The sequence below is a fragment of the Cyanistes caeruleus genome, chromosome 5 (genome assembly GCF_971803275.1).
Source record: "Cyanistes caeruleus chromosome 5, bCyaCae1.hap1.1, whole genome shotgun sequence".
Lineage (NCBI taxonomy): Eukaryota > Metazoa > Chordata > Aves > Passeriformes > Paridae > Cyanistes > Cyanistes caeruleus.
The window spans coordinates 38,125,525-38,152,790 of NC_141705.1; the positions used below are offsets into that span (position 1 = coordinate 38,125,525).

General features: G+C 38.0%; 1 protein-coding gene across 7 annotated transcripts in view; it reads left to right on the forward strand.

Annotated features, from left to right (window-relative positions):
• SPOCK3 (SPARC (osteonectin), cwcv and kazal like domains proteoglycan 3) overlaps positions 1-27,266 on the forward strand; it is a 428,772-nt gene that overhangs the window by 253,145 nt on the left and 148,361 nt on the right. For 2 of the 7 annotated variants that reach the window (XM_086890368.1, XM_086890370.1), the window contains 2 exons: positions 10,898-10,968; positions 12,443-12,625. In XM_086890368.1, the coding sequence (XP_086746494.1) occupies positions 12,443-12,625 (183 nt within the window). In that variant the 5' untranslated portion in view covers positions 10,898-10,968. Of the gene's footprint in view, positions 1-10,897; positions 10,969-11,967; positions 12,100-12,167; positions 12,282-12,442; positions 12,626-27,266 lie in introns of those variants that run through there. The other 5 variants (XM_086890373.1, XM_086890369.1, XM_086890372.1 and 2 more) reach the window with 5 other exon arrangements.

The following is a 27,266-nucleotide window of genomic DNA, read 5'->3' on the forward strand; positions in this document are numbered from 1 at the left end:
GCTTGTGCAATGTTTGAAGGTGAAAGAAAATTTGGGATCCTTTGTGTTTACCTTGATGATATGAAGGCGAGGAGAACTATAAAAAATAAAAAAGCAAAGCAAACAAAAAAAAATCCCAAACCAAATAGCAGTGAGAGATCAGGTTGTACTCTCCTCAGCTGGTATAGATAAAATGGGTTTGATATATGTTAATAAAATAAAAGTGTAAATCACAATAATTTATTATGGTGACATAGATATATAAAAAAATTAAAAATGAAAAGTAGTATGCTGTGTATTAACATACCATTATTTTACTTTAATAAACTGGGAAACTCTTGGACACATGATGTTTTAAACTAACAAAATATCCCAACAATTTTTATTTGAAGAGCTATTAATAGAAGGTCAACTTATGGTCTAGTATGCAGCCTAGCCACATGCAAAGTGGGAGAAAGAAGGAAGTTCCATCATCTGTGTCAGTACATTTCTGCATTTCTGTTGAGCTTCTAAGAGTCTCTGGAGGAACTGAGGTCTAGTGGTAGGGTACTGCTGAATCTAGGGGATAGCCTAGTGTGTTACCATCAGACTGACAGTAGCATCTTCACTGCTGTCCAGAAAGGCACCATAGGATAACAAAATACACTGTAGAAATTTTAAACCTGTGACAAATCTATTTAAACCTAGCTGGATTAAATTCTGGGTAATTTACAGACGTTTAAAGCCCTATACTTGTCAAGTTAAGTGGAGGAGGTCGAGCAACATCTTCTCCCCGCTTTCCTCTGTATGCACAGCCATTTGGCATACTATGTGTCTATGCTAGGGAGAAAATGTTTGCTATGGATGCTGAAAAACTGCCATCTCAGAGGGATTTAGATTTGAGACTGGAATTATGGTAATTCTCCCCATGGTATCTTGTGCCCTTTGAAACAGACAATACTAATAGAAAATCATCTTTAAGTAAGGGGCATGTGAGTTATAAATAGATTTATAAATGGCTTTCCAGACTCCTCACAATGTGTACAATATTTCATTCCTTTCACATTTTCTTCCATGTCAAATTGAGATGAAACATCAATGTTCTAAAACTACCTGTAGAATCCTAACTTTAGAAATTATTTTTTCTTTCTAATTTCAGTGCTTTAATTGCCTTGAATTGAAAAATTAATTTTAATTGAATGTCAAATTGCATCTACTGGTATTTTGAAATTACTTCTTTATTGTCTAAACTCTGTGTTCCTATTCTCTCCTATGGTCTACCTAAGAAGCCAGATGGTTAGAAATTTCCAGGTTTTTGACCAGGCTCTGTGACAAAACTAGATCATCTGTAACTCATGACAGTCTCCTTTGAGGTTTAGACATATCTAAATGTCTAGACTTTGATGTCTAGACTCTATCACGGAGTCTAGGACTCAAAAACGTATTCTTTGAAATACAGAAACTACAAATTCCAGCCAATTAATTATGATGGAAACTGCTTTTTTGTGGGTCACCTAAATTTCAACAAAATGAAATCTTTCAGTTTGGTTGGATAAATTGTTAAATTTCGCTGTGTGAAAATGCCCACAGAATAAGCAGAATTATCCTCCTACAAGAAATTATTTATTTTACACTAACACATTTTAATTGTTTACCTGGATTACTTGTTAATTGGAGCGCCGTGGAACTGGAGTTCCTTTCTTATGTTCCTTGGGTTATTTTCTGGTGGTTTGTGGTTTATTTTTTGGCTATAGGGTTTTTGTTTTTGTTTGTTTGCTTTAGAAATTTTTCCCTGATTTTTAATGTGTTAAAGGTGACAAAAAAAAATCATAATAGTTACAAGAATGATCATATAGAAAAATATTTAGTTCCTAGATGTCTTGATTAAGACAAGCTGCCAGTCGTGAAACATTGCTGCTGATTCAAAAGGTCCAGGTCAATACACAGAGATCAGGCTGGAAGCGGCAATAATCTATAAATTAGTACCAATCTACTCCCAATAGCTTCATCAGTCCTGGTAATCTGGAAGGCCAGCTCTACTCTAGAGCAGTAGTGTTTGTTGTTGTGGTGTTCTTGTTCCACATCAGTTTTCCACTTCTGAAATAGAATAATAATAAATATGATTATTAAGATAAAATACAGCCAAAGCAGTTAACTGAAGAAAGTGAGAGAACAAGGGAGTGATGAAAAAAGATGAAAAGAAATAGGCAAAAGAAAAACTTTGTATCTCTATTCTGAAAACCACAGAAAATTAAATTAAATGGAAAGAAGTGATTTTGAAAGACAGAAATATGAGAAAGATATTGGTGGTTTTAATAAATGAAATTTCCATGAAGAATTGTGTCACTGTGAGGTTTTTTCCTGCAGTAAATTTGATATTTTCATGTTTAAAAGTTGTGTAGAAATGTGCAGAGGCTCTTCTGAGTTATACCCTAAAAATTTTATTTTATATTTTTTTGCAAGATATATGATGAATTTAACTTACTTTTAAATTATACAGAAGGTTTAATAATTACAGCACATTCATAAGAAAAAAAGAAACATAATTTCAGAGACGTAGACTTTATATGGAGGTTATTTGTGAAGAAATTGTACTTAATTGCGTAGCCTCCTCTCACTTCTGACTGAATTGGTAACAAGGTAAGACATACAGCATGTGTGATAGCGCCTACAGGCCCAAAACAAATTAACGTAATGGGCACAAATGTGTACTCCTGTCAAATTACGTATTTGATTAGGAATGGACTTGGCTTCAACTGTACATGCGGTTCTGCAGAAGAAAAATAAGCCAGTTAACCCATGTAATTCTGAAATGTCTAGAATGAACAGGTCTAGAAACAGAGCCAAAAATAGATGTGGTTGAACTGTAAAATTGACTAAGATTCCTTTTCTGTTGTAATACAGGTTCCTTTAATGCTTTACACTGCTCCAAAATCATGTTAACTAAGCAAAGCTTGATTTTAATAGCAAAATTCTTTTGAATATGTGCAGTCCATCAGATTAAAATCAAATTGGGTGGAAGTATTAATCTGCTGGAGGGTTGCAAGCTCTACAGAGGGATCTAGACTGGCTGCATCAATGAGCTGAGGCAAATTGTTTAATTGCTTAAGAAGGCCAAGTACTGGGTCCTGCACTTCAGCCACAACCCCATGCAGCTCTGAAGGCTAGGGAAAGAGCAACTGGAAAGCAGCCTGTTGGAAAAGGATCTGGGGTGCTGGTTGACCAGCAGTGTGCCCAGGTGGCCAAGAAGTCCAGTGACATCCTGGCTTGTATCAGAAATAGTGGCATCAGATTGTATTAGCAGGACCATGGCAGTGATTGTCCCCCTGTTCATGGCACTGGTGGTGATGCCACACCTCAAATCCTGTGTTCAGTTCTGGGCAACTCACACAGAAAGGACATTGGGATGCTGGAGCAGGTCCAGAGAAGGGCAGTGAAGCTGGTGAAGGGTCTTGAGCACAAATCTTATGAGGATCAGCTGGGGTTATTGAGCCTGGAGAAGAGGAGGCTCTGGGGACACTTTATGTTCCTCTACAGCTATCTGAAAGGAGGGTGTAGCCGGGTGTGGGTTGCTCACTTCTCCCAAGTGACAAGAAGAAACAGCTTCAAGGTGTTATTAGGATGTTAGGAAAGGGTTGCCAAGCACTAGAAGAGGCTGCCCATGGAAGTTGTTGAGTCTCCGTCCCCGGAGGTATTGAAGACATTTAGATGTGGCACTTACAGCCATGGTTTGGGATGGGCTTGGCAGCACTGGTTAGTGGTTGGACTTGATGATCTTAAATGTCTTTTGTTCTAAATGATTCTGTGGTTTCAAAGTAGAGATGTTTTAGGTGGAGGTGGCATGGTGAGTCCAACCAAACTCTAAGTAATATAACTGTCTCTAGCTAGTTTCATAGGTTAACACATCAGCCTACCGTTAGTCAATAAAGTATTGCATATAAACCTGTCATCACTATAAAATACAGGATACTTGTGGGGAAAGGCCTTTGCTCAGTTACTGACAGAAGAAAGAGGCGAGATGGTTCTGTTGTGATCAGCTTAGCTTTTGCTTTTGTGAAGATTTCTGTGAAGACCAGTTCCCTTTTAAGTAGTAAAGACTTAAATCTTTCAGAGACATGACATTAGGCTAAATTCGTAGCTACCCATCTTTGATGTCTAAAAACGTGAGCCTTGTTTCTTGTATTTCTCACGTAAAACATTTTGATAAAGGGTAGCTTTCTTCATAAATGACACCTTATTGTGAACATTTTCAGACATTACTGGAATTATTTAGATTTTATTGAATCCTCTGTAACAGTCCCAATTGCAATGAATACATTAGAAATGTCTCATGATAGGTGGTCTATTATGAAGACAAAGCTTGATAGGATATTCAATATGTAATAATCAATATATAACCAATATATGTCCAATGTATGTCCAGTATATAATAACAAGATATGTTATATTGTATCCAATTGCTTTGGACATCATGCATAAAACAAGAAAATATTAGTTTCTTAATAAATAGGATTCAAAAAAGTCTGAAAGAGGATATAATATAAAGCAGAATGTTTTTGTATTGGATAAATTGGATTAAGTTGGTTTAAGTATTTGAGTAAACCTTACTGTTTTGATTAGTGTTCTGGCAAAACAGAAAAAAAAAAAAAATACCCAAATTTTGCACAGAAAAACTCCAAAGAAGAGCAGTTTTGTGATGTGTTAAAAAAACCCCATGAAAACAGTCTCAAGGTTAGAAAATTGTCATTAAATAATGTTCTTGCTTGCTACATTATGTATAGGCTAGAGCTATTGTTAAGAGAAGCATTCAAGAATTTCAAGAACCCTGTCTCTTCAAAATAAGATGTAAGAGCAGACAATAGCTTGTGGTCAGGGAGAGTAAATATTGGGAAGGAGATTAATTAGCATGCCAAAAGAACTTTACTAAGATGAGGAGGCTACAATGGGGCTGAAAATCTCCAGCTGTGCAGAACTCTCAGGAAGGAGGAGAAAGTGGTAAATGAAGAATCAAAAAGGGTCCCCTACCTGTTTAATCAACCGCAGTGATTAGAATAATTAATGTTTTTTTCAAACTGTGTTGCAGAGACATTTCTTAAAAGCTTCTGGTGATCTACATAGTGAAGAAAAACAGGAGCATGTGTTTCAGACAGAAAATAAAAAAAAAACAACCAAACTCTTCTGCTATATAACATGCATTTTTTTTTCCATGTTATTTTCATTCTTATTCAAAAGAATTATAAGCTTAAAGTTTCATTACATACTTTATCTTCTAGTTTTGTCTGCACTAGAATTACCTCCCTAGGTAATTTGTAAAATTATTCTTATAACTCACTTCAGGCCTGAAAATCCATAGTGAAATAAGGTCACCCAAACCAAATATACCTTTCATATCATACTATCACCCACTGTACCTTTTGTTGAGCATAAGTCAAATTGTACATCTATATTTCTGACCAACATATTTGAGCAAACAGGAAAATTTCAGTGGGTAAAAATAGGAGCAGTATCACATCCTCTTTGCTTATCCTAATTTCTAATTTTTGCCTGAGAACAAAAACATGTGGAAGACCTTCTTCAGTCACATACTTTGGAAAATGTAAACTATAGGGGATATGAACTAGAAAACTGCGAACCTACTCCATAAACTTCTAGAATATTTATTTATAGAAAATGGTGAGAAAGAAATTTAGAGAAGTCCAAGCTCACAAAGGGTACCTATGTCCTACCCAACTTCTGAATTGCTCCTATTGAGATTTGATGGTGTGAGGTGGTTAAAACACATCACTATCCAACACACAAATGTCAATTCAATGCCAAACATATTTTGGTGCTTAAATAAAGCCAGATCTGAAAATCAGACACAGCTCTTAGAGCTGAGTACTTCTGTATAAGGAATAAGTAAACTAGAGATGCTTAAAGTAGGAAAACATCTTCTAAAGGAGACTGTGAATAACACAGGAAGGACTTAACAGGCATTGGTTTAGAAGTTTCATCAATCCTATGATTTTATGACTGTTTTGTTCACAGAAATTCTACTGCATATAGCATTTGATTTGAAAGGGTGTGTCTGGGACTAGGACACAAGGAGACATTTGCCTTTTTCTGGAAGCTGTGATGTGTACCACGTAAAACTCCAGGACAGGAAAAATTTCAGATTTTTTATGATCCACTGAGAACAGTCAGATGAGAAGAGTTCCTGCATCTAAAAGAATTGATATGTAGAGATAGAAGATTGTCCTTGGCATCAAGGCACTGCTTATTATTGTGTTGTAAATTTTAACATACAGTTTTTAAACTGTTCATTGGACAAGAAAAGAGTTTTGAATTTTTGAACAACAGCAAATACAAAAATTCATTGCATGCTTTTCTAGAGACATAAACTTAATTTTGACAATGACAAAATATTCTGCAGTCAAAGTGAAAAATTCAGATTTTATCTCTAGACAAGGTATTTTTCTTGAATAGGCTTGATCAAATCTCAGTTCATGAGTTTTGTTGGGGAAGTTCTTCACTTTGTATTATATAAAAATCCAGATCTTTCTGCGTTTAACAAATTTGAATGAAGAAGAAATTCTTGTATTTTTGAAGGCCTGAGTTCCAGGATCCATTTTTGTGAATTCCTGTTGCATCTGCTGTGATTGTTGGGGCTATACAGTGTCACCCTGAAAATTTTTTGATAATTTTCTGATAATGTTTTCATAGTTTTAGTTACTTTCCCATGAAAATCCTGTAAACATAAGTTGTTTATCACATTCCTTCTAAGAAATGTCTTTTGATGGACGTTTTGCATGACCAGTGTGATTGGGAAGGTGGTAACTTAATTATCCAATCCCTGGTCATTGTTGAGAATCTATAAATACCGGAGTCAGAAAATAAAGTGACGGGTTTTTGTTCTGACAGTGAGAGTGGTCATGTGAATCATTTCATGTCCTTTAGTGACAATACAGAATGTCAGAAAGATTAGATGCAGTGTCAGGCAGAGATGTCACACCACTAAGATGTTTTCTGTTTCAATTGTAAGCTTGTGAGGACTTTGCTTAGACCTACCTGTCTTGAGATGGTCTTCTGCCTCTGGTCTTGGACAGGTCCACATAACAATGCCTTATTCTGAAGTGTACGTAAGCTGTCTGTATAAACAGATGGATGTGTCCTTAATGCTGACCATCTCAGCTGCCATGCTCTCTGGATCTTTGTGGTTTGTGCCTTTTACAATACTTATGTTAGCAGAGATCCACAGGTGTTTAGCAGTCTAATAAAATTCATGAAGAATGAGAAATATGAGCACCTTGGAGCATTTACCCTACAGAAAAAAATATTGAGGATTAAATTGCAGTAATAGCAGAAGAATAGGGAAAGCCATAGAAGACAAATAGATTAAATCTTGAAGTCTGCAGTGGCCTGAAGTAGAAGATCAAAGTCAAAGAAGAATGAAAGATGAATACTTCAAAGCAGTCCAAGACACAAGTAGCAAAAGTCAAGGAGAAGTTGAGATGCAGCTAGCAAAAGACATCAAGGTTAATAAAAAATAATTGCAAACTTAGTATTATTATAAAGAAGATGAAAGGAAGGGATGAGTCCCATTGTGTAGGAAGAATGCAGTAAGGAGAGAAAGGTAAGAAAAAGTAATTTAAAACCTATGCACCAATCATTAATGGCATATAGTCGGTTAACTCAACCATCACAAAATTTACAAGAAAAAAAAGGGCTTAGATAAGATTTTGTCTGTAATTAATCTATTTTATAATTTTTGTAAAAATGATATTGTTATAATCATCTCATGAATTCTCTCTGAATGTTCACAGAATTGTTTGAAAGGGTCTCAGAATTCTTAGTCATTGCTTTTGAGAAACTGTAGAGGACAAGCAGTTACCAGGTGACTTTAAAAAAAACAAAGGAAATTAAAGGGCTTATTTAAAAAAGGGACCTTCAAAAAGTGGGTGAAAAAGGGTCAGAAAATTAAGTTCTTGTCATTCTACCCTCAGTTTCTAGAAAATGCAGGGACAGGTAATTCAGCACACTATGTCTAAATGTGTGGAAGATACTGAAAAAGATGCAAATCCTATCAAGTCAAAATAATTTATGTTTATGAAGTAAATCCTCTGCTCTACTCCATGGTGTTCTAGACATTGACAATGGAAAAACCTCCTAGCCCCATTCAGTGGATAATAAAGTGATCAGAGAAACCAAAATCATATATAAGATTAAAAGAACAGGGTAAAAATATGGTCATAAACGTATCACCAGGATGAAATACAGAGTGGTTACAGAGTGAATAGTTTCCAGTATGGGAAAGACTGCTGCTGATCAGAGGAAAAGAGTCATTTGTTCTTCATGCTTTTGGTGAACAGTATTCACTGTAAGTTAAAAGCTTAAATTGCAGCAAGACCACCTTGTTTCAGGTATTGGAAACCTCTTCTAAAATTAGTCTAGTAAAACTAGAACCCACTGACACGGATCAGTGTGGAGTTTCTATCACCGACAGACTCCACCGATGGTGATTCTAGAAGTAGATTTGGGTCGACATCTGCCAGCAGTGACAAGGTATATCTGGCTTTGCCTGCAGGCAGTGGGATACCTAGATGTTCCCTTGGGATTCCCTTCAAAATAAGTTTGTTCAAATATAATAACACAGCCCATACAGTTAAAATAGTTGTAAAAAATTAACTCCATACTTAATTGCCCTAAGTGAACATATTCTTCATTTGCAGGAAGTGAGTAGAGCACTTTTGTGACACAGTTCAGGACATAAATTTCCTTGCATTTCCTAATAATTTCTCAGCATGTCACTTCTATTCCATCAGTAACCTATACATACAAACTTTTCTTCCAATATATATCTTCATGCATATGTTACATAATCGCAATGCTCTTTCACATAACACACAGGTGAGTATGCAAAATACATATTTAAATGCATACTCCCTCTTTTTTTCTCTTTCCATCCTTTTCCTTGTGCAACAACCATACTATTCACACCAGTATTGTAACTTACAAGTATATTACTGGCTATACCATCCTTATTGCTACCTCCCTGTAGAATGCATCAGCTACTCAGAGGGGAAGAAACCTGAACAGTTATTATTCTAAATTAGTAAGTTTTAATATTAAAATACTTGTTACCAAAAATTTGCAAAATAGATCATATTTTGTAATTGAGAAGAAATTTTTTTTGTTAATAGCAAAAATGCTTCTTGACTGGACAATTCTGAAGAGCTGTGAGGCAGAGTTTCTAAACTCTCAGTTCAAAATTATGTTCTTGTTGCCATTAGTATTATTATCTTACCACTGCTTCAGTGACAGATTCCCTGTCACATCTTAAAGATGCTATTGTTAAACACATCAGTATGTAACAATAGTTACATTTTCTGTAAGAAATGTGTGTACATTTAAAATAAAGAATATTTCTCAAGGTACATAAGTTTAATCTTTGAAGAGAAGTAAAATTATTGAGAAAAAAAATTTCTTAGTTTTGTATCTTCAAAATGCCATTTCAATCAAGTATCATTGTGTGCTTGAATAAATGGAATTACCAACTTGTGTAAAGTCCTTGATCAGAATGAGGCTCTTAAACCAATTATGTGGAGATCAGAGTGCTTAAAATTATAAGGAATACATTTAGAATTATTAAAGGCTTCAAATAGCTTGGTTCAGGCAAAATTACATATAATTGATCATTAGCATGTGTTGTCAGTAGAAACTGCAGTCATAGGTGTTGAAGATCACTTTTTAGACAAATTGCAGTGAAACTTTTAAAACTCAAACCATAAGAGATTTCCCCTTTCTGAGGATTTTTGCTGAATGCAGATCTTAGCCACTTTTATTCTTCTTCTCTAAGTATGGAAAGATGAACAATAACTTGAAAGTACTAACTAATATTATCTGGATGAAATTGTCAAATACAGACGGAGCAAACCCAAACCAAAATAGATCACCTTCATTGCTGGGTAGGTGAAAACACAAATTCAGGAACTGGGATGCTGTTAAAAAAAGTTTAAATAAGTAGTTCTTAAAAAAAAAAACAACCAAACCCCAACACATCAGCTTTATAGAGAAATTTCTTCTTTCCCAAAGGGCAAAGCAATTTGTAGAAAATTAACATTAAGACTGACAAATACAAACTGGGTTGTCAGAGAATGATTCTATAAAGCACTGACTCTATAACCCACCCTCAGAATGACTGTTTTATCGATTCTTATTTAGCCACTGTGCAATCCCTCTACCCACTGGCTTTGAAGTTTATGATTCATTTATTATAGAATATAATGTCATTCTGGATAGGTAGCATTTTTAGGGTCAGACAAATAAATCCTAATCTGGCAATCATCTCTGTCATAAGGGTGACAGGATTTTCATGGATTTTAGTGATACAAGTTCAGGAACAAAATGGCATCTATTACGTACTGTATGATGTAGGTTATTTGATTTAATTAATACTTTACTATCTGTCTGTAGTTACAGTTTATGACCAAAATAAAAACTTGCTAAAATCAGTGGCAATCTCATAATCACTTCTCCTTTTGCATGAAGTGGCTTTTTTCTGCCATCAGAGAATCTCTTGATGGACTTGACCCTAGTTCCAAGTCTGAAAGTAACTTGTATTTTACCACAGAAAATACTTTCAGCAACTACACTGAGAGTGTTGTGTACTTGTCATACTTGGCTGCCTCGCAGTGGGTTAGTCTTGGCTAACATCCAAACATTCACCCAGCTGCTCACAGCCCCTCTCCCCAGCAGGACAAGTATAGGAAGAACTGGAGGGAGAGAGCTCATGGGTTAATATAAAATCAGGAATACTGATGACCGATTATTGCTGCAGACAAAACAAACTTGACTGGGAGAAGATGTATTGCCAATTAAAATAAAAATGTAGTAGCTAGTTTGAGTAGTGGTAAAGAAGACGACATGTTAAAACAACAACTTTTCTCCCTTCTTTTCCCAGGCTCAGCTTAATTCCAGACTCCTCTCTCCCTGACCAGCACAGGGAGAATTGGGGGCACGTAGAGTCAGCAGGTAACAATTTCTCTGCACAGCTCATTCCTTCTCACACTTTTCTTCTGCACTGGCATGGCTTTCCCATTGGCTTTCTTCAGGAAAATGAGCTCCGGTCTGGGCTTGCCACAGTTTCTCTGGGTTCCCTTTGCTCTGGCAAAGTCTTCCAGCGCTCGGCCATGGAGAGCACATTCTCATCTCTCTCTGGCCCCGCCGTTCCCCGTTGTTTCTCACCGTTTCTGTTCCCACTCCTCTCTCCGCACAGCATTTTCTGCCCTTTCTTAGCTGTCCTTTCACAGAGGCACCGCCAGCTCTGCCGAAGGGCTTAGCTGTGGCCGCAATGTCCCCAGTGTGGAGCTGCTGGGAGGCAGCTGTTCCCCAAAGGGGAGAGCTCCACACATCTCCCCACAGAGGCCACCCCGCAGGCTCTGCCCCGCTCCCTCTACCGAAACCTTGCAACACGCAGCTAATACAAATCTAAAAAGCATAGTGTTACTCAAGTCTAGGGAATAAAGCTAACATTAAAAATTAGATTAATTAGGTCAGCAGGATGTCAGAACTTAAATATGGAGGCAGCTATGCCGGAAAGGTAATTGAACTGTTTATTTCTGCCCCTTGCTCTATTCTAAATTAAACTTAACTAATTCGGGAAAGCAACCAAATGTCATTGAAGCCTTTGAGTTAACACACTGTTGCCGTTTAAAAGACAAAAGCCAGAAGAAGAGGGAAGAGTGCACGATCCGTACCAAAGGGGCTGACACGGGCAGGCGGCATCACGGTGTGCCTCCATCAGCACTCGGAGGCGACCCGCGAGCTTGTGCCTCTCCTTGCCCCGAGGGCGCGGGAAGTTCTGTCCTGACGTGACTGGGAGTTTTGAGGGATCGCGTCCGCCCAGGGGTTTGCGCCGATCTTACTCGGGCTGCGAGGTGCCAACGCAGCTGTAGCGAAGTTCCAGCGGCATCCACCCCGACCTGGGGGAGGCGGCGGCACCGCGCGGCTGCTGCGGGACCGGGCGGGTCTCGGCGGGGCTGTGCCGGTGCAGGGGGCTGTGCCGGTGCAGGGGGTTGTGCCGGTGCAGGGGGCTGTGCCGGTGCTCCCGGCGGCGCGGGGTGCCGGGCTCCGGGCGGGAGCGGCGGGCGCGCGCCTCTCCCGGTGCGGCGCGCGGCGCGGCGCGGGGCGGGGGCGGGGCGGGGCGAGGGGCGGGCGGCGCGCGCGGCGCGGGAGCGGGGCGGACGGACGGGCGGCCGCAGACGGCGGCGCGTGCGGGGAGGGAGCGGGCGCGGGGCCGCCTTTCCGGCCGCGGCGAGGAGCGCGGGTGCGGGGCGCGCAGCAAGGTGACGGGCTGGGCAGCCTCCCCTTCCCCTTCCCCCCGCCGCGTTCAGGTGGGCCAGGGGGCCCGCCGCGGGCGGCTGTCCCGTCCCCCGCCGGCAGCCCCCGGCCGGGGTTCTGCTCCGCTGTGGGTAACCCCCCCCTGCCCGTGTCTCCTCTCGCCCAGATGCTGGCGGCAGCGGCAGCCTTGGTGTGCGTGTGTGCAGCAGCCTGGTGCAGCCCGGCAGCGGCGGCGGCCGGGGGCAGACCGGACAGCGGCAATTTTCTGGACGATAAACAATGGCTCACGACCATCTCCCAGTACGACAAGGAGGTCGGGCAGTGGAACAAATTCCGAGACGTAAGTTCAGCCCTTCCACCCTGCCGGCCGGCAGCCGCGCCCAGCCCGCTCCCGCTGGTTCCCTTCCTGCAGGGTGTAGGGCATCCCTTGGGGAGCGGGGGCTGGGGCACAGCCTCAACTTTCCCCTTTCTCCCCGAATTTTGATTCTTAAATAATTGCCTGCGGCACCTCGGCGAGGAGGACGGGGGTCCCGCCGGGCAGTTCCCGATGCGCTGCCGCCGAGGAGCGGCCAGGACCGCCCGGCGCGCCCCGGGCCGTGAGGGGCGCTCGGCCCGCACCTTCGGGGCCCAGCGGGCCGGGCCGCGGGAGCCGCTTCCCGCCCTGCGGGGTGCCAGGCGGTGCAGGGGGAGAGCCGCGTCCGTCCTCCCTCCTCCCGCTTCCCGCCCCGCTGCGGGAAGGGATGCGCTGGGGGCGCCGGGCCGGGGCAGGGGCTCGCCCCGCCGCCGCTCCGCCAGTGCCGCCCGGGACAGAGCCCCCTCCCTCCCCGGGCACCTGGCAGCGGCGCCGGGCGGCATCGCCTCGTCTCGCCGTGCCCGGTCGGAAGTGCCGGCAGGGAGGGCGGGGGAGAAGGGGCAGCGCTCACGGCCGGGGGTTGCGGGGTCAGGGGTGCGGGGCTTGGACGCGGCGGTGCGCGGTGTCCGGAGCGCCGTGCTCGGAGCCGGGAGCAGCGGCCCCAGCCTGACCCGAATCTCATCAGTTACGAAACCTGCCGCTGTAAGGTGGCTCTGTCCTCAGCGTGCTTCGACTGTGCGCCTAGTTTGGGCTGCGTTTGCTGCGAGTTGAGTGGAACGCAACCTATTTTCAAAAGCCGTTCACGTTTCTTTCAGAAGAAAATATTATCTTTGATCATCCTCTATCCTGCATCCGTCGGTGTCATTTTTAAAAATACGAATTCCAGCCATGCAAAATAATTTTCTGTTTTTTCTACTGTTTAACCTACTGGATTTTTTTGATTCGGGGTAAAGCATTGATTTGGTTTGCAACTTCAGAGGCAACAGGTTTCTTCTTGTTCTGCAGCCTGGTGGTGACTGCGGTTTGCTGTAGCAGTCTGAAGTAAATGTCTCAAAGAAGTCTCGTATTTCTGAGACCTAGCGTGTCTTGTGATGCGTGTATTTTCTAGCTTTATGTCTGTGTTGCATGTGGGATGCAGACTTGGCTATTTATCTTTAGCAACTAGGAAAGAACCACTAGAGTTGTGGGAGAACTTATTTTCTCCATAGTTTTTATTAAACAGCATAATTCTGGTGTTTGAGAGCACTTCTAATCAGTAGTCAGATATTTCTGTTTGCCTTGAATATCTTAAAAAAAAAGGCTTAGGTTCATGTGAAAAATACCTGTTCAGTATCCTGTGCATTGGGACCTGTGATTTTGGGAAGTCAAAAAACCAAACAAAAAACCAAACAAAAATCTGGTGCTATAGAAATGTTCTAGGATTTAAAGGCTGCTGCTAGAAAACTCCAAAATACGTACATTAGTTATGTTTTATAATTGGGCAAAGTCGTTTATGTAAGGACTAACCTGCAAGGCTGAGGAAGCTACGTGCTCTCTAATGCCCGTCTCCTGGGTACCCACTGCCATGTACTGTAATATTGGATATTAGCCAGATAATTTATTTTGTGACAAGTAGGTGTCCCCAAGGGTTTTAAGACTGACTGCTTTGCGGAAGTACTGCATACTGATTCTTCTGAGGCAATTTGTAAATATGCTAGCTTATATTTACACTGTAGCTTTCATAAGGCTGGTGCTTCAGTGGAGAAGAGTATGCTTTCATTTCTTGTGCAGAATGCTTATGTCCTATTATTGACTGGTACCCAGTCTGGAATACTTCCTTAATTTTACAAGGCTCTCCCAGTAAAGTATGGGTAGTTTTCAGTAATTCTTAACATAGAACTGTAACAGCCCCCCAAAATTGTGTTAATCTACCTGTACAAGAATGCATTAGAAAAATATCTTGTAAGAACACTTACCAGTTATCATACGTAAATATAACGTGGAGGAGAAGTTTTACCATCCTGCCTATTTATATAATTAGTGAATTTACTTGTGACTGTAATTTGTTGGTTTTGAAATTGTGATTAGCAATGTGCTTAGTGATTCAGATGTGGCCTCCTGTTAAGGAACAGGAGAGCAGCATTTGAGACATGCTGGGGTAACTGTCTTGCAGAGTTAAAATCAAGGTATGCAAGGCCTGTGTTTGTAATTTAATTCTCTGGTCAGAGTAGGATATTTTTGCAGGCTTTAAATACCCTACAGATGTAAGGGTGAGATGGAATTCTGGTGTGAAAAGAAGTATTTAAAGGCTTAACTTAAGACTTAACTGACAGGACTGATTAATGTGAAAGATAATGACCCTGACTTCTGGCTCATTGGCTCAGTTTCTTAAGAGTTTTAGATCACAGTGAGAAAGAACACAGTCATTCAGAAAGGGAACCCTTACAGAACGTGATAAACCAGGATATGATATTTTATTTATAAAAAAAACAAAAACCAAGCCAATCTCCAAACCTAGCTCTCTTAACATCCTCTAAAATGTCAGTCTTGTCATTAAGTGTTATTAATGTGGGATTATTGCCTAAGATCTTTCCAGTACTTTGTACAGGCAGATCTGTAACTGACTCTTCAATTCTTTTGAAAGGTCTTGATCATTCTGACAAATCTGTTGAAAATAATGCAATAGGTCTGGGCAAGAGCTGTGCCTTAACATGTAACAGTGGGAAACTAGATGTATGTTAGAGGCTACCCTCCCTTCCCACTTATTTTTCTTGTGCAAAAATTGTCTTGTTTTTAAATAGGAGACTTTCCATCTTAAAGATGGGGGTGATGTCCAACATTTTGAGTTCTATATGAGGGTACATTTATTTTTTGCCTGAAGTGTGGGGGAAGAAGAGTTTTCAACCCTGCCTTACTGCTGCTGCAGTCCAGTTGCTGAGTAGCTGCAACTAGTCACATCTGTCAGTAAAGTCTCAGGGTTGATGTGGTTAAGGTTTTCCAAGCTGCCTGGTTAGGTGCTGCAGCCAGTGGTGTCATGATGCTGGGAGGTTCCAGTCCATGGGAATGTATCCTCTGTTTATTTCAGGCTTGCGAACTGAGGCTTTTCAGTAGTTGCTGTTAGGATTATCTTCTTCATTCATATTTTGTTATATTGATAATACTTTGTAGTAATGGCTTTATCTATGATGATAGCACTAGACATTTGATAAATATATATACATATACTCCACTTTGTCTGAAATAAAGATGATTCTTTTTGAAAAATGTGGTTTAGAAATGGTATTACATTTATACTCTCCTACTTTGAACGAACTAAATCTTACCCAGCAGACCTTCATTATGCATAATGCTGTAAATCTGTCAACTTGTGCATTTGTGTTCATTAAAAAGATTGTATTTTATATTTGAAATTTTACTTGCTGCTGGAAGAGAGATTTTGGGTTCTAATTTGCTTGTTAATGATATATACTTTTTCTTTTCAAAGATCATAATTTAAGTGATTGCTGTATTTTCAAATTTAAGTTGATAAATGAACTCCACAACCCAACTGTGTCATAGTTTTGCTGTGAAATAATAGGGTTGGTTGATCATTGTAACCAGCTGCATCATACTACAGTGTTAACTATCATCCCACCACATTAATGCAGTTATCAAGGGTAAAGAAGGTAGAAGAAAATTGAACAGACCATAAAACCCATCAGCTATGAAGAGGAAAATTGTACTGGAAGTGCTCCTTTTTACTCTGCTTTGCTGTGTAGTGTTCTCACATTGACCATCAAACATCATGCCTTCTACAAGATGTGGCAAGCTTGGGCAACTTGTATTGGCATTCTGGAGGAGTCTTTTGGAAGTATGTAAAGGGTATATTTTTTCAACATTAGTGGAAATTAAACCTCTGTGTTTAGAAAGGAGATAAATCGAATATTAGGTCTCCATATCAAGTTCAGTAATAGCCAGCATTAATTATTCCCTTGTATGTTGTGGAGGTTTAAGGCTTCTCAAAAACAAACACTGCCTCTCAATTAAGCTCCATGCCAACTGTGTGTTACTGTTGTGGGCAGAACATCTCTGTCCAGCTGTGGATCACAACTACATCTTCGTACAACTGAGCAAGCCAAGGCCCTTTTAAAAGGGATTTATCACAGGTTCTTTGCACTTCACCATGGGATTACCATGTAAGTATACAGAAAGTTTTCATGCTTCCAGAGTGGAGTACCAGTAACTTTACTTGAGGAGGAGGTCTTCTGTTCAACAAGACTTTTGCAATGGACAAGAAGCCCTCCTAGTTTATGGAGGATCCTAAATATACTGTAGAAGAGTTCAGCATTTTGGATTGGATAATGCAACACTCATTGTCTTTTCTCTAAGTCATGTTTACTCATTAGTTGTGAAAAAAGGTTTGGTGGTCTTATTTCTTCAGTACTTTTTATGGTTCAGGGTAAAGAAAACGTATTAGTGGGTACAGCAGCTCTCTTATGACATAAATATGTCATGACCATGGCATCAGGAGAAAAATGGAATTGCAAAACATGAAAGATGAACTGTTTCTTTTTTATGTTGCCTTAAGCCTAAGTTAAACCAAGATCTTGTAATAATGTGAAGTTACTTTTGCAAATGGGGCTTAGAATCTTTTCCACGTGCCAGTCTGTTAGCTGAAGTGCTTATGGGCACTTCTTAAGTAGTATCGGTCACTTTTTTCCATGACTTACTTTGTATGATCTGAGTTTTATTAATATGGTGAAGGAAGAATAATTTTGAAGCCTAGGAGGTCTGACAGAATAAGTATTTTGTACCTTCAACTGTAATTACTGCCTTTGAAATGAAACTAATAAGGACCCGAACACTCTTTCTTAAACTGTAAAATATGGGAAAGTGTTAGGAATTTTTATTAATTTCAATTAATTAAGGAAATTTAAAAACTGTTCAATTGTTCATAACTTCTAAATTGAATGTAATAAATTATAATGGGAAAGAGTCATGGAAATCTTATTTTTTCCTTTCTTCAGTATTAGAAACAAAGAAACAAAGGTTTCTAATTTTTATATGTGCTTTTGATTCATTCTCAGGTATGGACTCCTTTTTTCTTTCACATTTCCTATGGTCTGTTTTTGCTGCCTGTTTCTACTGCCAAATACTTTTGTGTCTGAAAAGGCAGTCTACTGATCTCAAACTGTTGTTAACACTGAACTCTTAAATGTCTCTTGGAAGGCATTAACTTGGAAGCTCTTTATATAGCTAGAGTTTAGAAGTTAAGTAAATGGTAATGTGCTTTTCCTTAGATTGCCCTCATAATCTAACGTAAAGCTGATAACATTGTTTCATCTTATCTTTATCTCCTTTCTCTGAAGAATAATCTTTATTTTATATGCTGTAGGTTATTTAGTGGCTACGGATACCCAGTCTTCTCTTGTCTTTCCATTAAATCTTATTGGGATTGACTCTAACCATCTGTGCTTATTATAGTGTAGTATAAATAGCTTTGTAATACACAAATAGATGGAAACAGTAACAGAAACTGCATAGGCTATCTTGGCTTTACAATCAGAAGGGAAAGATGCCTAAGAGCTTTTGTAAGGGGTGGCAGAATGTAGAAAACAGTGGATTGAGCAGAATTGGAATATTTTTAGACTTATGCCATTAATCCTTTCTTCCTATCTCCCCTGTTTCTATTTAATTCATAATAATTGAAACATTTGATGTAACTATCTGCAGAAAAGAGAAATAATAGATTAGTGCGTTTGCAAGGGTTGGGCAGTTTCTGAGCGTGACTCCTTCGCCTGAGTTGAAGCGGTTGTGTGTTGTTTCTGTGTCATGTCCATGTTGTCATGACTCCTGGTGTGTTTGCGTTGTCCCTGCACCCTCTCCCTTCCCTGCAAGTTATGCTGAAGGAAATAAGAAAATCTTTCCGCAGCTAGTTACTTTTTTTGGAACCTAGCTTCAGAGCAACTCCCATGTATTCAAGCATAAGGAAACTTTTATTCTAACCAAGGTATTTCTATCACTTTTCTATCAGTATTGAAAAAGTACTTTAGTAAAATAGATGTTGTTTTGGTTTGTGTCAATGTTTCTAATGTAGGCCTTTTAAAAATTATTGATACTGGTTTTGGAATGGTGTTTCTCCTATTCCTTGTTGTATTTCTATTATCCTATATCTATTATCCTATTTGGATATATAATATCTGTCCTATTTTCATGTCTTAGTAACCATAGAGTGTCTATTTTTCTGCATCTGTAAGTCCCACTATACTTAATGCTAAAAATCTTGCCTGTTTGCTTTAGAAACAAATACTAGGGAGGTAACGCTAGTAAATGCCAGTGTAGGGGATTGTATTAAAAGTTTTTGTAATTTTCATATTTCTTGAAATTTGATTTCTGAAAGAGAAAAGTTAGTGGCTAGTTATATCAGTGATCAGAGCTTCATTGGGCATTCTTTAGTTATTTGCTAGATTTTTTTAATGGTTTTTCACTTATACTTTCCCATTTCACAGTGATAGATGGCAGTAGGGAAAATTATGTAGGAATTAATGATGTACCGAAAAAGGTGGTGCAGTTTAAAGTAGTAGCCTTGGTCAGGACACAAGGAGAGAGAGAAAATGAAATTATAACCCATGACAAAGATTTCAGATTATGATGAAGATGTGAATTTCACTGCTCTGTTACTCTCTTTGCAAGTGGCTGCTTTAACAGAATACAATAATATAATGGGTTTAAAAGATTAAAATCATACAAACTTTCTGGTATTTTACCATTTCCAGAAAGTATTATCTTAATATATTGTTACTACAGACTATCCAGTGCTTGACATTTTGCTGCAGAAAATTTTTATGAACTAACTTCTTTATTTTTTCATGTGATACATAATCATTGGCTCAGAAGAGAGTCAGTTTGCAGCTTGTTCAGTTTCTCTCTAAGAAAGTCTGCAAGTCATCAGTTTTATGTAATGCACTTTTACTGGGGCCTATATACTGCTGAAAACAAGCTCCTTTGACAATTTTGAGCTTGCTCTTGATGATGAAATTCATTCCAGTTGTTAAATCTATGTAGCATAGCAGTGCGAAGTACAGAACTCACTCCTTGTTATATGCTACTGCACGTGAAAAATTATCTCTTTTACCAGCTATTCATTAAAACACAGGGAAGTTATTAATATGAAGAGTATGGATCTATATTTAATGGCATATATGTTTGAGGATTTGGCAGGGCTTGAGTTGGTGACTGGAGCATCACTTTAGGAGAAAACCCAAGCAGTGATTCTTAGAAGTGAAAACAATTGATTGGTAGGAGCAGTGACAAGAATCCATTGTAGAAAGTGCCCTTCCAGCCTTTTGCAACAGAGTAAGTGAAACACTTTGGTCAGACTTAGAAAGTCCTTGTCAAGCTCTGAGAACTCCTTGTATTCTTAAAGTTCAGGACCAGAGTAGACCATTGGATTTGACAACATGCTTGCCTGTGTATAGTGGCTTATTTACTTATATCCTGACAGATTATATTGCACCCAAAAATTCTACTTTGGCAAAAGCATTTCAGGTTTCAGGAATCTTCGTGTGCTGCTGGCACAGATAAAAGTTTGCTCTCTAAGGCCTGCACTGTGAGGGAATTAATTATCTGCAATAATCCCAGATGATCTAGGCAACAGATTTATACTGTTTTGCAGAAGAATAAGGAAGAATACCATTTAAATTCAGATTGGTCTGATCTGGAAGTGTTTCCTTCTTTGGCCCAAATACAAAATGACTGAAATGAGTGCTTGATTTTTCTTATGCTAATTTTGTGTTTAAAAGGATTTCTATTCTACCATCTTCATAGAATTTTCTTGGTGTGTTGTCAATAGAAGCCAATTGCTTTTATGTGAAAAATCACAGTTGGTGTTGGAATACAAACCAGTTCAAATCTTAGGGAAAATAGAGAAATGGCTTCAGAATTTTCACTAAGATAATCATCAGGATACATACTCGTTGTGTTAATCTGGTGTACAAATCTTTGAGCATATTAAGAAATAGGTAGGCAGTCTTGTTTGCAACGTCCATGAACAAAAAACATGAATGTGAAGAGTGCCTACTTTACAAAGCCAGCGAAGGGCTGTCAGATTGGCTCACTGTATTGCAAATAATGCACAATATTTCATATGTGAACTGGATTAAAGCACACTAAGTATGTAACTATTTTCTAAATCTTACTCAATCTGGCAGTTCTCTCCTAAACTGTTAAACTGTTCAATTTTTCATACATGTGCTCATTTTCACATGTGTATATTTTTAACTTTAGTTAGGACTTCTTGGTAGGCAGTTACAAGGTCCTGTTTTGATGAACTCTGGTACTTGGGGGCACGAGTGGACAGAATTTCTTCACACTATTAAGAAAGATTCAGTTATGTTAGAAAAAGAGGCAAATGGCTCCACCTGTGATATCTGCTGATATTCATGGACTTGTCAAAAGAAAATATGCTCTCAAAGCATGTGTATATGCCCAAGACTGCCTTGTAGTTACTGTAAGCAATGTCTTAGCCAAGTTAAGTGTAGCATGATTATGAATCATGAGATTTCTCTGTGAGGTCTGCGGGTGTAGTCTCAAAAAGATGGAGAGGCAGGGATATGCAGAAGTAGAATTAACTATGTAGATTTTTACTGCAGAGTGAATAGACATATAAAACCTCAAAACATTTCAATGTTCTTCAGTAGAACTGAATATGGATTTACAAACTGGGTTTTACACAGTGGTAGAACTGTAGTTTGGACAAAAGCTACCATACCCTTCTGTCTTTTATTTATCATAATTTTTACATATGCTGAATATTTACAATTCCTCTAATTCCTCTTTTCATTCATATGTAAAAATTATTATTTCTTAGGGTGTATGAAACTATCCCTTTTTTCCTCCAAGTTTTCTAGATTTGGATTGTAGCACAGCTATAAAAAGAAGACATTTTTGAGTAACATAACTCACTGGAAGACAATAACATTTTTTCCCTAGAAGGTTCTGAAGTACTAATATTATAGAGTATTTGAGGTCCAGCACATGGAAAAGTTGAGCTGTTGTGTGGGGTTTTATATATTTTTATTTTTTTTTAAATTATAAGTGAATGAGGCCATGTGTGTGTGAGAGAGCACACACATGTTTACGTTAACTGGTACCTCAGATCAAGAAAAAGTGAGTTTGCGCTGTCTATCCCTCATTCTGAGGAGAAAAATGCCTCACAGGATATTAGAAATATTTTATAGGTCCAATCTCACCATGTCTGCAGTTTTATTTTACCATGTGATATCCCATGGATTGCAGATCATTTTTGGATATATACTGAAGGTGACACAGGTTTAACAATGTTTGTGGTGTGTGGAATGGAATAATAATTCTGAATTCATATCTCAGATTTGTGAGGCAGTTATCTGCAATAGTTTCAGCTCACTGACTGGAAGAACTACATCTTTTCTTACATTCCTATAAATATCGCATAAGAACAAGGCAAGTATTGCTACGAACTAGAGGTTGTCAAGAAAATGTTTGTTTGAACTCCAGCTTCTCCAAGAAAGGTGGGAGAAGTTATAAAAATAATACTTAAAGAAAATGTGAGAAATTATTCTGTGAAGCAAAGCTGATACTTGATTCTAACAGTGCTTATCTGGTTGTAAAATGTGATGGCATCTTACATAGTTTAGATTTTAAAAAGATCCTTCTTGTCAAACAGATAGTCCTTTAGCTGGAAAGTAAGGGGATCTTGAATTTTTTTACAATTGGACTGTGGCTTTCCAGCCCAATTTGAGTGTAGTTGGACTGTTCAACAGCATGAATATTAGGAAATCTTTCCCCTAAAATATCGCAAATTGCTGTCAAACATTATTAATAATAAAAAGTTCATCTGTTTAGTAATATCTGTTTAGTGCTGCTTCTTCTAGAGATATCTATGCTTTTTATTCTAATGCAGATAATGGTTAGTAATTTTGACATGCTTCATTCCCCCATACACAGATCCTGCTCTTGCTTAGTTATATCAGAAGGATGTTTGTTTTTTTTTGATTTCTGAGAAAAGTTGAAGTTATAATTGCTATAGCTGTAAAATTTTCCACAGTATTTATACAGCTGAGTTAAAATATGTCAATGTGCATCATTCATTCATACAGCAATAAAACAAATTTAAACTTGAAAATTAAGTAGATGTATTTTCAGATTTGACAAATGAATTTTTCAGTTGTTTTAATTTAGGTAGCTGTAGCCAAACAGCTTGCTCATTAGACCAAAAAACCTGCCAAGAGTAATCAAGCATAGGGATGAAACAAAAGACATTGTGATGTATTATTTTATGTCTTGTGTTGATCAAGAGAAGTGGTTGACTGAAGGAAAATGAAGGAAAAAAAAAGAAAATAATCTTCATAATGCTGAATTAATTATAATTTCAATACAATGTGTAGTCAGCCAAGTCTATAATGTTTGAATTGTTAAAGAAAGTTATTGTAATAGTGTATTTTTAAGGAATTTTTCAGGAAGTGAAACATTTCTGCTTGAAGATTTAGGATTGTTCTCTTTTCTCCATTTTATCAAATCTTCACTGGGGGTTTCTCTGAGATGATGTATTAGACTGGATCTGAACCTGGTTTGCAAGGGATCTTGTCTGATCGAGGTCACTGAGGATATGTTCACTGATGTTTGTGAGAGGTGGAATTATGCCAGTCTGCTTATTTCAAATCATTATTTGACCATTGAGTCTATAAAATAGACTTCTGGATATATTTTGCATTTTGAAAAATGGAAAGAGACAAACTGGAGAACGAACTAAGTCATCCATCCAGTAACTCCTTTTCATTAGAGAAACCTCTCTAGTGATCTAAAGTATTGTACATACAGAGATTATTGTTTGGGGTTCTGGTTTTTTTTTTTTGTTTTTTTTTTTTTTCGTTTTGTTTTTTTTTTTTTTGTTTTTTTTTTACTTTTTTCTTTATTAGGTATAAGAGAATTGCAAGGTCATTGCAACTTATGAAGTACAATGAAAACGTGTTTTTTTAACAAAAATTATTTTTTTAAATTTAGTTAAGTTGCTGTGTTTGACTGGGGATTTTATTTTCCTTTTCAATACACTATTTTCCTGAATAAGTTGTTATTCTGCAGCTCTTCCCCTTCGCCTTCCCTCTTCAGCCATTTGCGAAGTGTGGGTACAAAACAATCTTTCAGTTTCACTGACCTGAATCAAATTATTTCATTTTGGTTAATTCATCTTCGAGGATTTCTGTCTGTGTATTTAAAGTCTGTGTCTGATTCATTTGCTGCATTGCTTCTTGGAGATGTAGGTAGGTGCCTCTGTGCTGCCTTTACTTGCCCAGCTCCTCGAGTGAATTGCAGCTTGTATGAATCACATGTTGCACTCTGCAAAACAGTACAGAAAGTCAAGTAAATTGGAGGGTGACAACTATGAAGTAGAAGTAAATAAAGTCAGACAAGCATTAAAAAAGCTGTACAGTGCATAGCAAGACAGTATTTCTGAGGCAAGATTTTCATCCTGTATCAAAAGGTTATTTATATAGATAATTATATTGTTAAAAACTAAAGCTGAGTAACCTATTTTGCCAGAGCTATTAAAGCATCTGTTGTGTGGCTTAATTCTGTGGGAAATCACAGGGTTGTTGGCAAAACAAAGTCCTGGGATGGATTTACACAGTAGTTGTTTCTTTCACCTGGTGCAGGAGTAGATTGATCATCTGGCATCACTAATTCTTAAATGTCCCAAGTAAGGTACAATTCTGTAAGCAGAACAAGTCAAAACCAGATTTAGGAAAGATATACCATTGTATAATTATAACTGAATTTTTTGAAGTCTCTATCTAATCTCTGTTCATATTATGGTATATCCTGCTTATTTCACTCATTTTAAGTGAAGTTCTGTTATACCTGTCTCAGATCTATTTTCTGAAGAAGTTTCTCAGTTATTAGATGTTTCTAACATTTGTATTTTTTCCTCATCTTTATTCAGAAATATGTTAAGCTGTTTATTATTTCCCTCCTTGACTAGACTTGTCCATGTTTAAATATTTTCACTAAAATAAAAATATTTTATGTCACTTTCCTTTTATGACATTCACCAGAAAATTAGAAATGAGGGTAGGATAAAATTAAAGTCAAAATTTTATTTCTGTTCTATCAGCTGTAGGGATTTGCAGCAGGTACTTTATCCATATGGAGATTTCTTTGACACTGATCACAGTGATAAATGTCCCTTTCTATTCAACCTTTACAACCAGGTTCAAGTCCCTGGTCAATCCCATAAACATCTCAAGTATTGGTGTTGTTTGGAGTCTCCAGGCAAGAAGCAGTGATTTTATGCCTTTTCTATACCAGTTTATGTATTTGGTATGACAGAACTGAAAAAAGGGGTGAAGAAAGAGCTTCTTTCTTTTTCAATCTGGATCTAAATCAATACCACTCCTGTTTTAAACAGTTAATTAATAAGTAAATTAGTTAAATGCATGAGACTATAAACTCTGAAACTGAAGGTCAACAGCAGCAGCCATCCTTGGGGCTAGAGTTAGTGAGCATGTAAACTCCCTGCCCTCCATGAACCTAGATTAGTGGAAAGCTGGGCAGTACAGTTGCATTGTATCAGAAATAAAACATCTTATGTGAAAAACTAGAGTATCAATTCAGATCAGAATTCCCGGTCTTATCACTTAGGTCATGAATTTGGAAGAATTTTTTGTGTTCTATTTTCATCCTTTCTGACAAGTAGACTGTATATGAGTCTGGAAGTCTTCCTGCTTTCTTCCTGCAGCTTTTAAGTTTCTTAAAGAAGGATTCGAGCAAATGGTGTGCTTGCTGAAGTTAAATATCTATAACTAGAATCTGTTTTGTTTGTGTATATTCTGGGAAATTTGACTGTGACTCTTAGATAATGCCTCTTTGCTTTTCAAAATACAGGTACTTTGATATTTTTGTCATTTGGTTGGGCTTTTCTTGTTTTATTTTTCATTTAGAAGGAATTGTGTACCTGATTTTTATTATAAACCAGGGCAGTTTGGCACAGAAAATGTCCTCTAAAGGGTGTAAATTGTTCCCTGGGAAAAAGGTTTAAGAAGTAATCAAGTTACATGGGATTAAAAGGAGGTTGAGGGTTTTACTCCAGCAGTGTAGAATTAGTTAAGGACTAGATATTGTTATTTAGCTGTGTATTGCTGTTCTGAGCAATTTTTGGCTTGAGGCATTAGGAGCAGGTATGTGTAATGACTGGCTGCCAAGTAGATTTGTAGGACAGGGAAGAATCCTGAAATCTTCAAACACTTTGTATTAGCTTTCTAAGAAAAGTTTGAGGAAAATATGTGAAGTCTTATGAAACAACAGAATACTTAAGTGTTTTTCTAAATATGAAATAGTATTGCATCATCCCAGTAACTTTTGCTTTAAAGTTAAAAAAACCCACAAATATGAAATAATTATTCTATATTGTTCTTTGATTTATGATTTCTCACCTAGTTCAATGTCATTGTTCAATTTATGTTGTTTTCTCTATTTTCTTGCACACAGCAATTAAATCATCAGTCTTGGGAGAAAGCTTAAGAGCAATTTAGAGGGTTTCTAAATAAAAATTGCTGGTTTATGATCACATGAGTATTGTTTCATGATTTCTTCTTAGAATGGAACAACTAAATTTGTGAGCAAATATTCATCCAAAGGCATGTAAGTACCTGGAGTTCTTACCTCATGGATGTCTAGTTACCCTCCATAGGCAGCCTCTTATATTGTTTGGAGAAGTGGAATTTATCTGATTATTTTGCTAGATCAAATTCCTAGTTAATTGCTAGGAGTCTGTATTTTACTACACTAAAAATAACTTGCTTATTTCCTTAAATCATTTAGTAATGTGATGAAAATAAGACTGAGTGCCAACTCTTAATTTTCACAATAACCATTAATGTTTGAAAATGTTAAGTGTATCCTGAAATACCAGTGATAAAATGGTCAGGTATAATTATTTATTAATATAGCATTTAACTATAAAGATTCAGTTTTAGTCCAGTACCATTGACTGATACTTGGATAGGTTGATATCATTCTTAGAGGGGGTCTGACACTGGATTTCTCAGTTGAACCAAACTGACAGTGTAGTTAATCACATCCTAGTTAATCACTACTGGGACTGATTTCTGCAAACTATATTTGAATTTCTCCCATCTTGAGTGCTCTGTTTTTCCAGTGAAGAGTTTCAGCCTGTGGCTAATGTAAGCCTGTGAACAAGCTTCCTGTGAAATCACTTGTAGTGATTCCATTAAGATGATTAATTTGTGTTAAGATCATTACTGTCTGGCCAGTTTCTTTTTTTTGCTGTTCATTCCAATAGTGTGGGGTTGTTTTTTAATAGATTAATTGGTTGAATTGTTTGCTTTTGGTGTAGGTAATGCCTTACTGGTGGGTTTGATAGGACTGTATTACTTGGACATTTCAGAAAGTTAAGCTCTGCTACTTTGGAAAGATTAATTGTAGCACCAGTTACTTTGACAGCCTAATTCACATTTCATACACACAGAAAAAGGAAATATGATAAACTGTCAAACTGCTGTGGTGTCTGAAATAATTTGGTTCTTTTTTAAGAAAATGTTAAAACCACTGGGTATTTCCAGCACTGAAACTTGCAACCTTTTTTTAAATTAAGTTCCTCATTACTGAGGTAGTATAAGTATCCAAA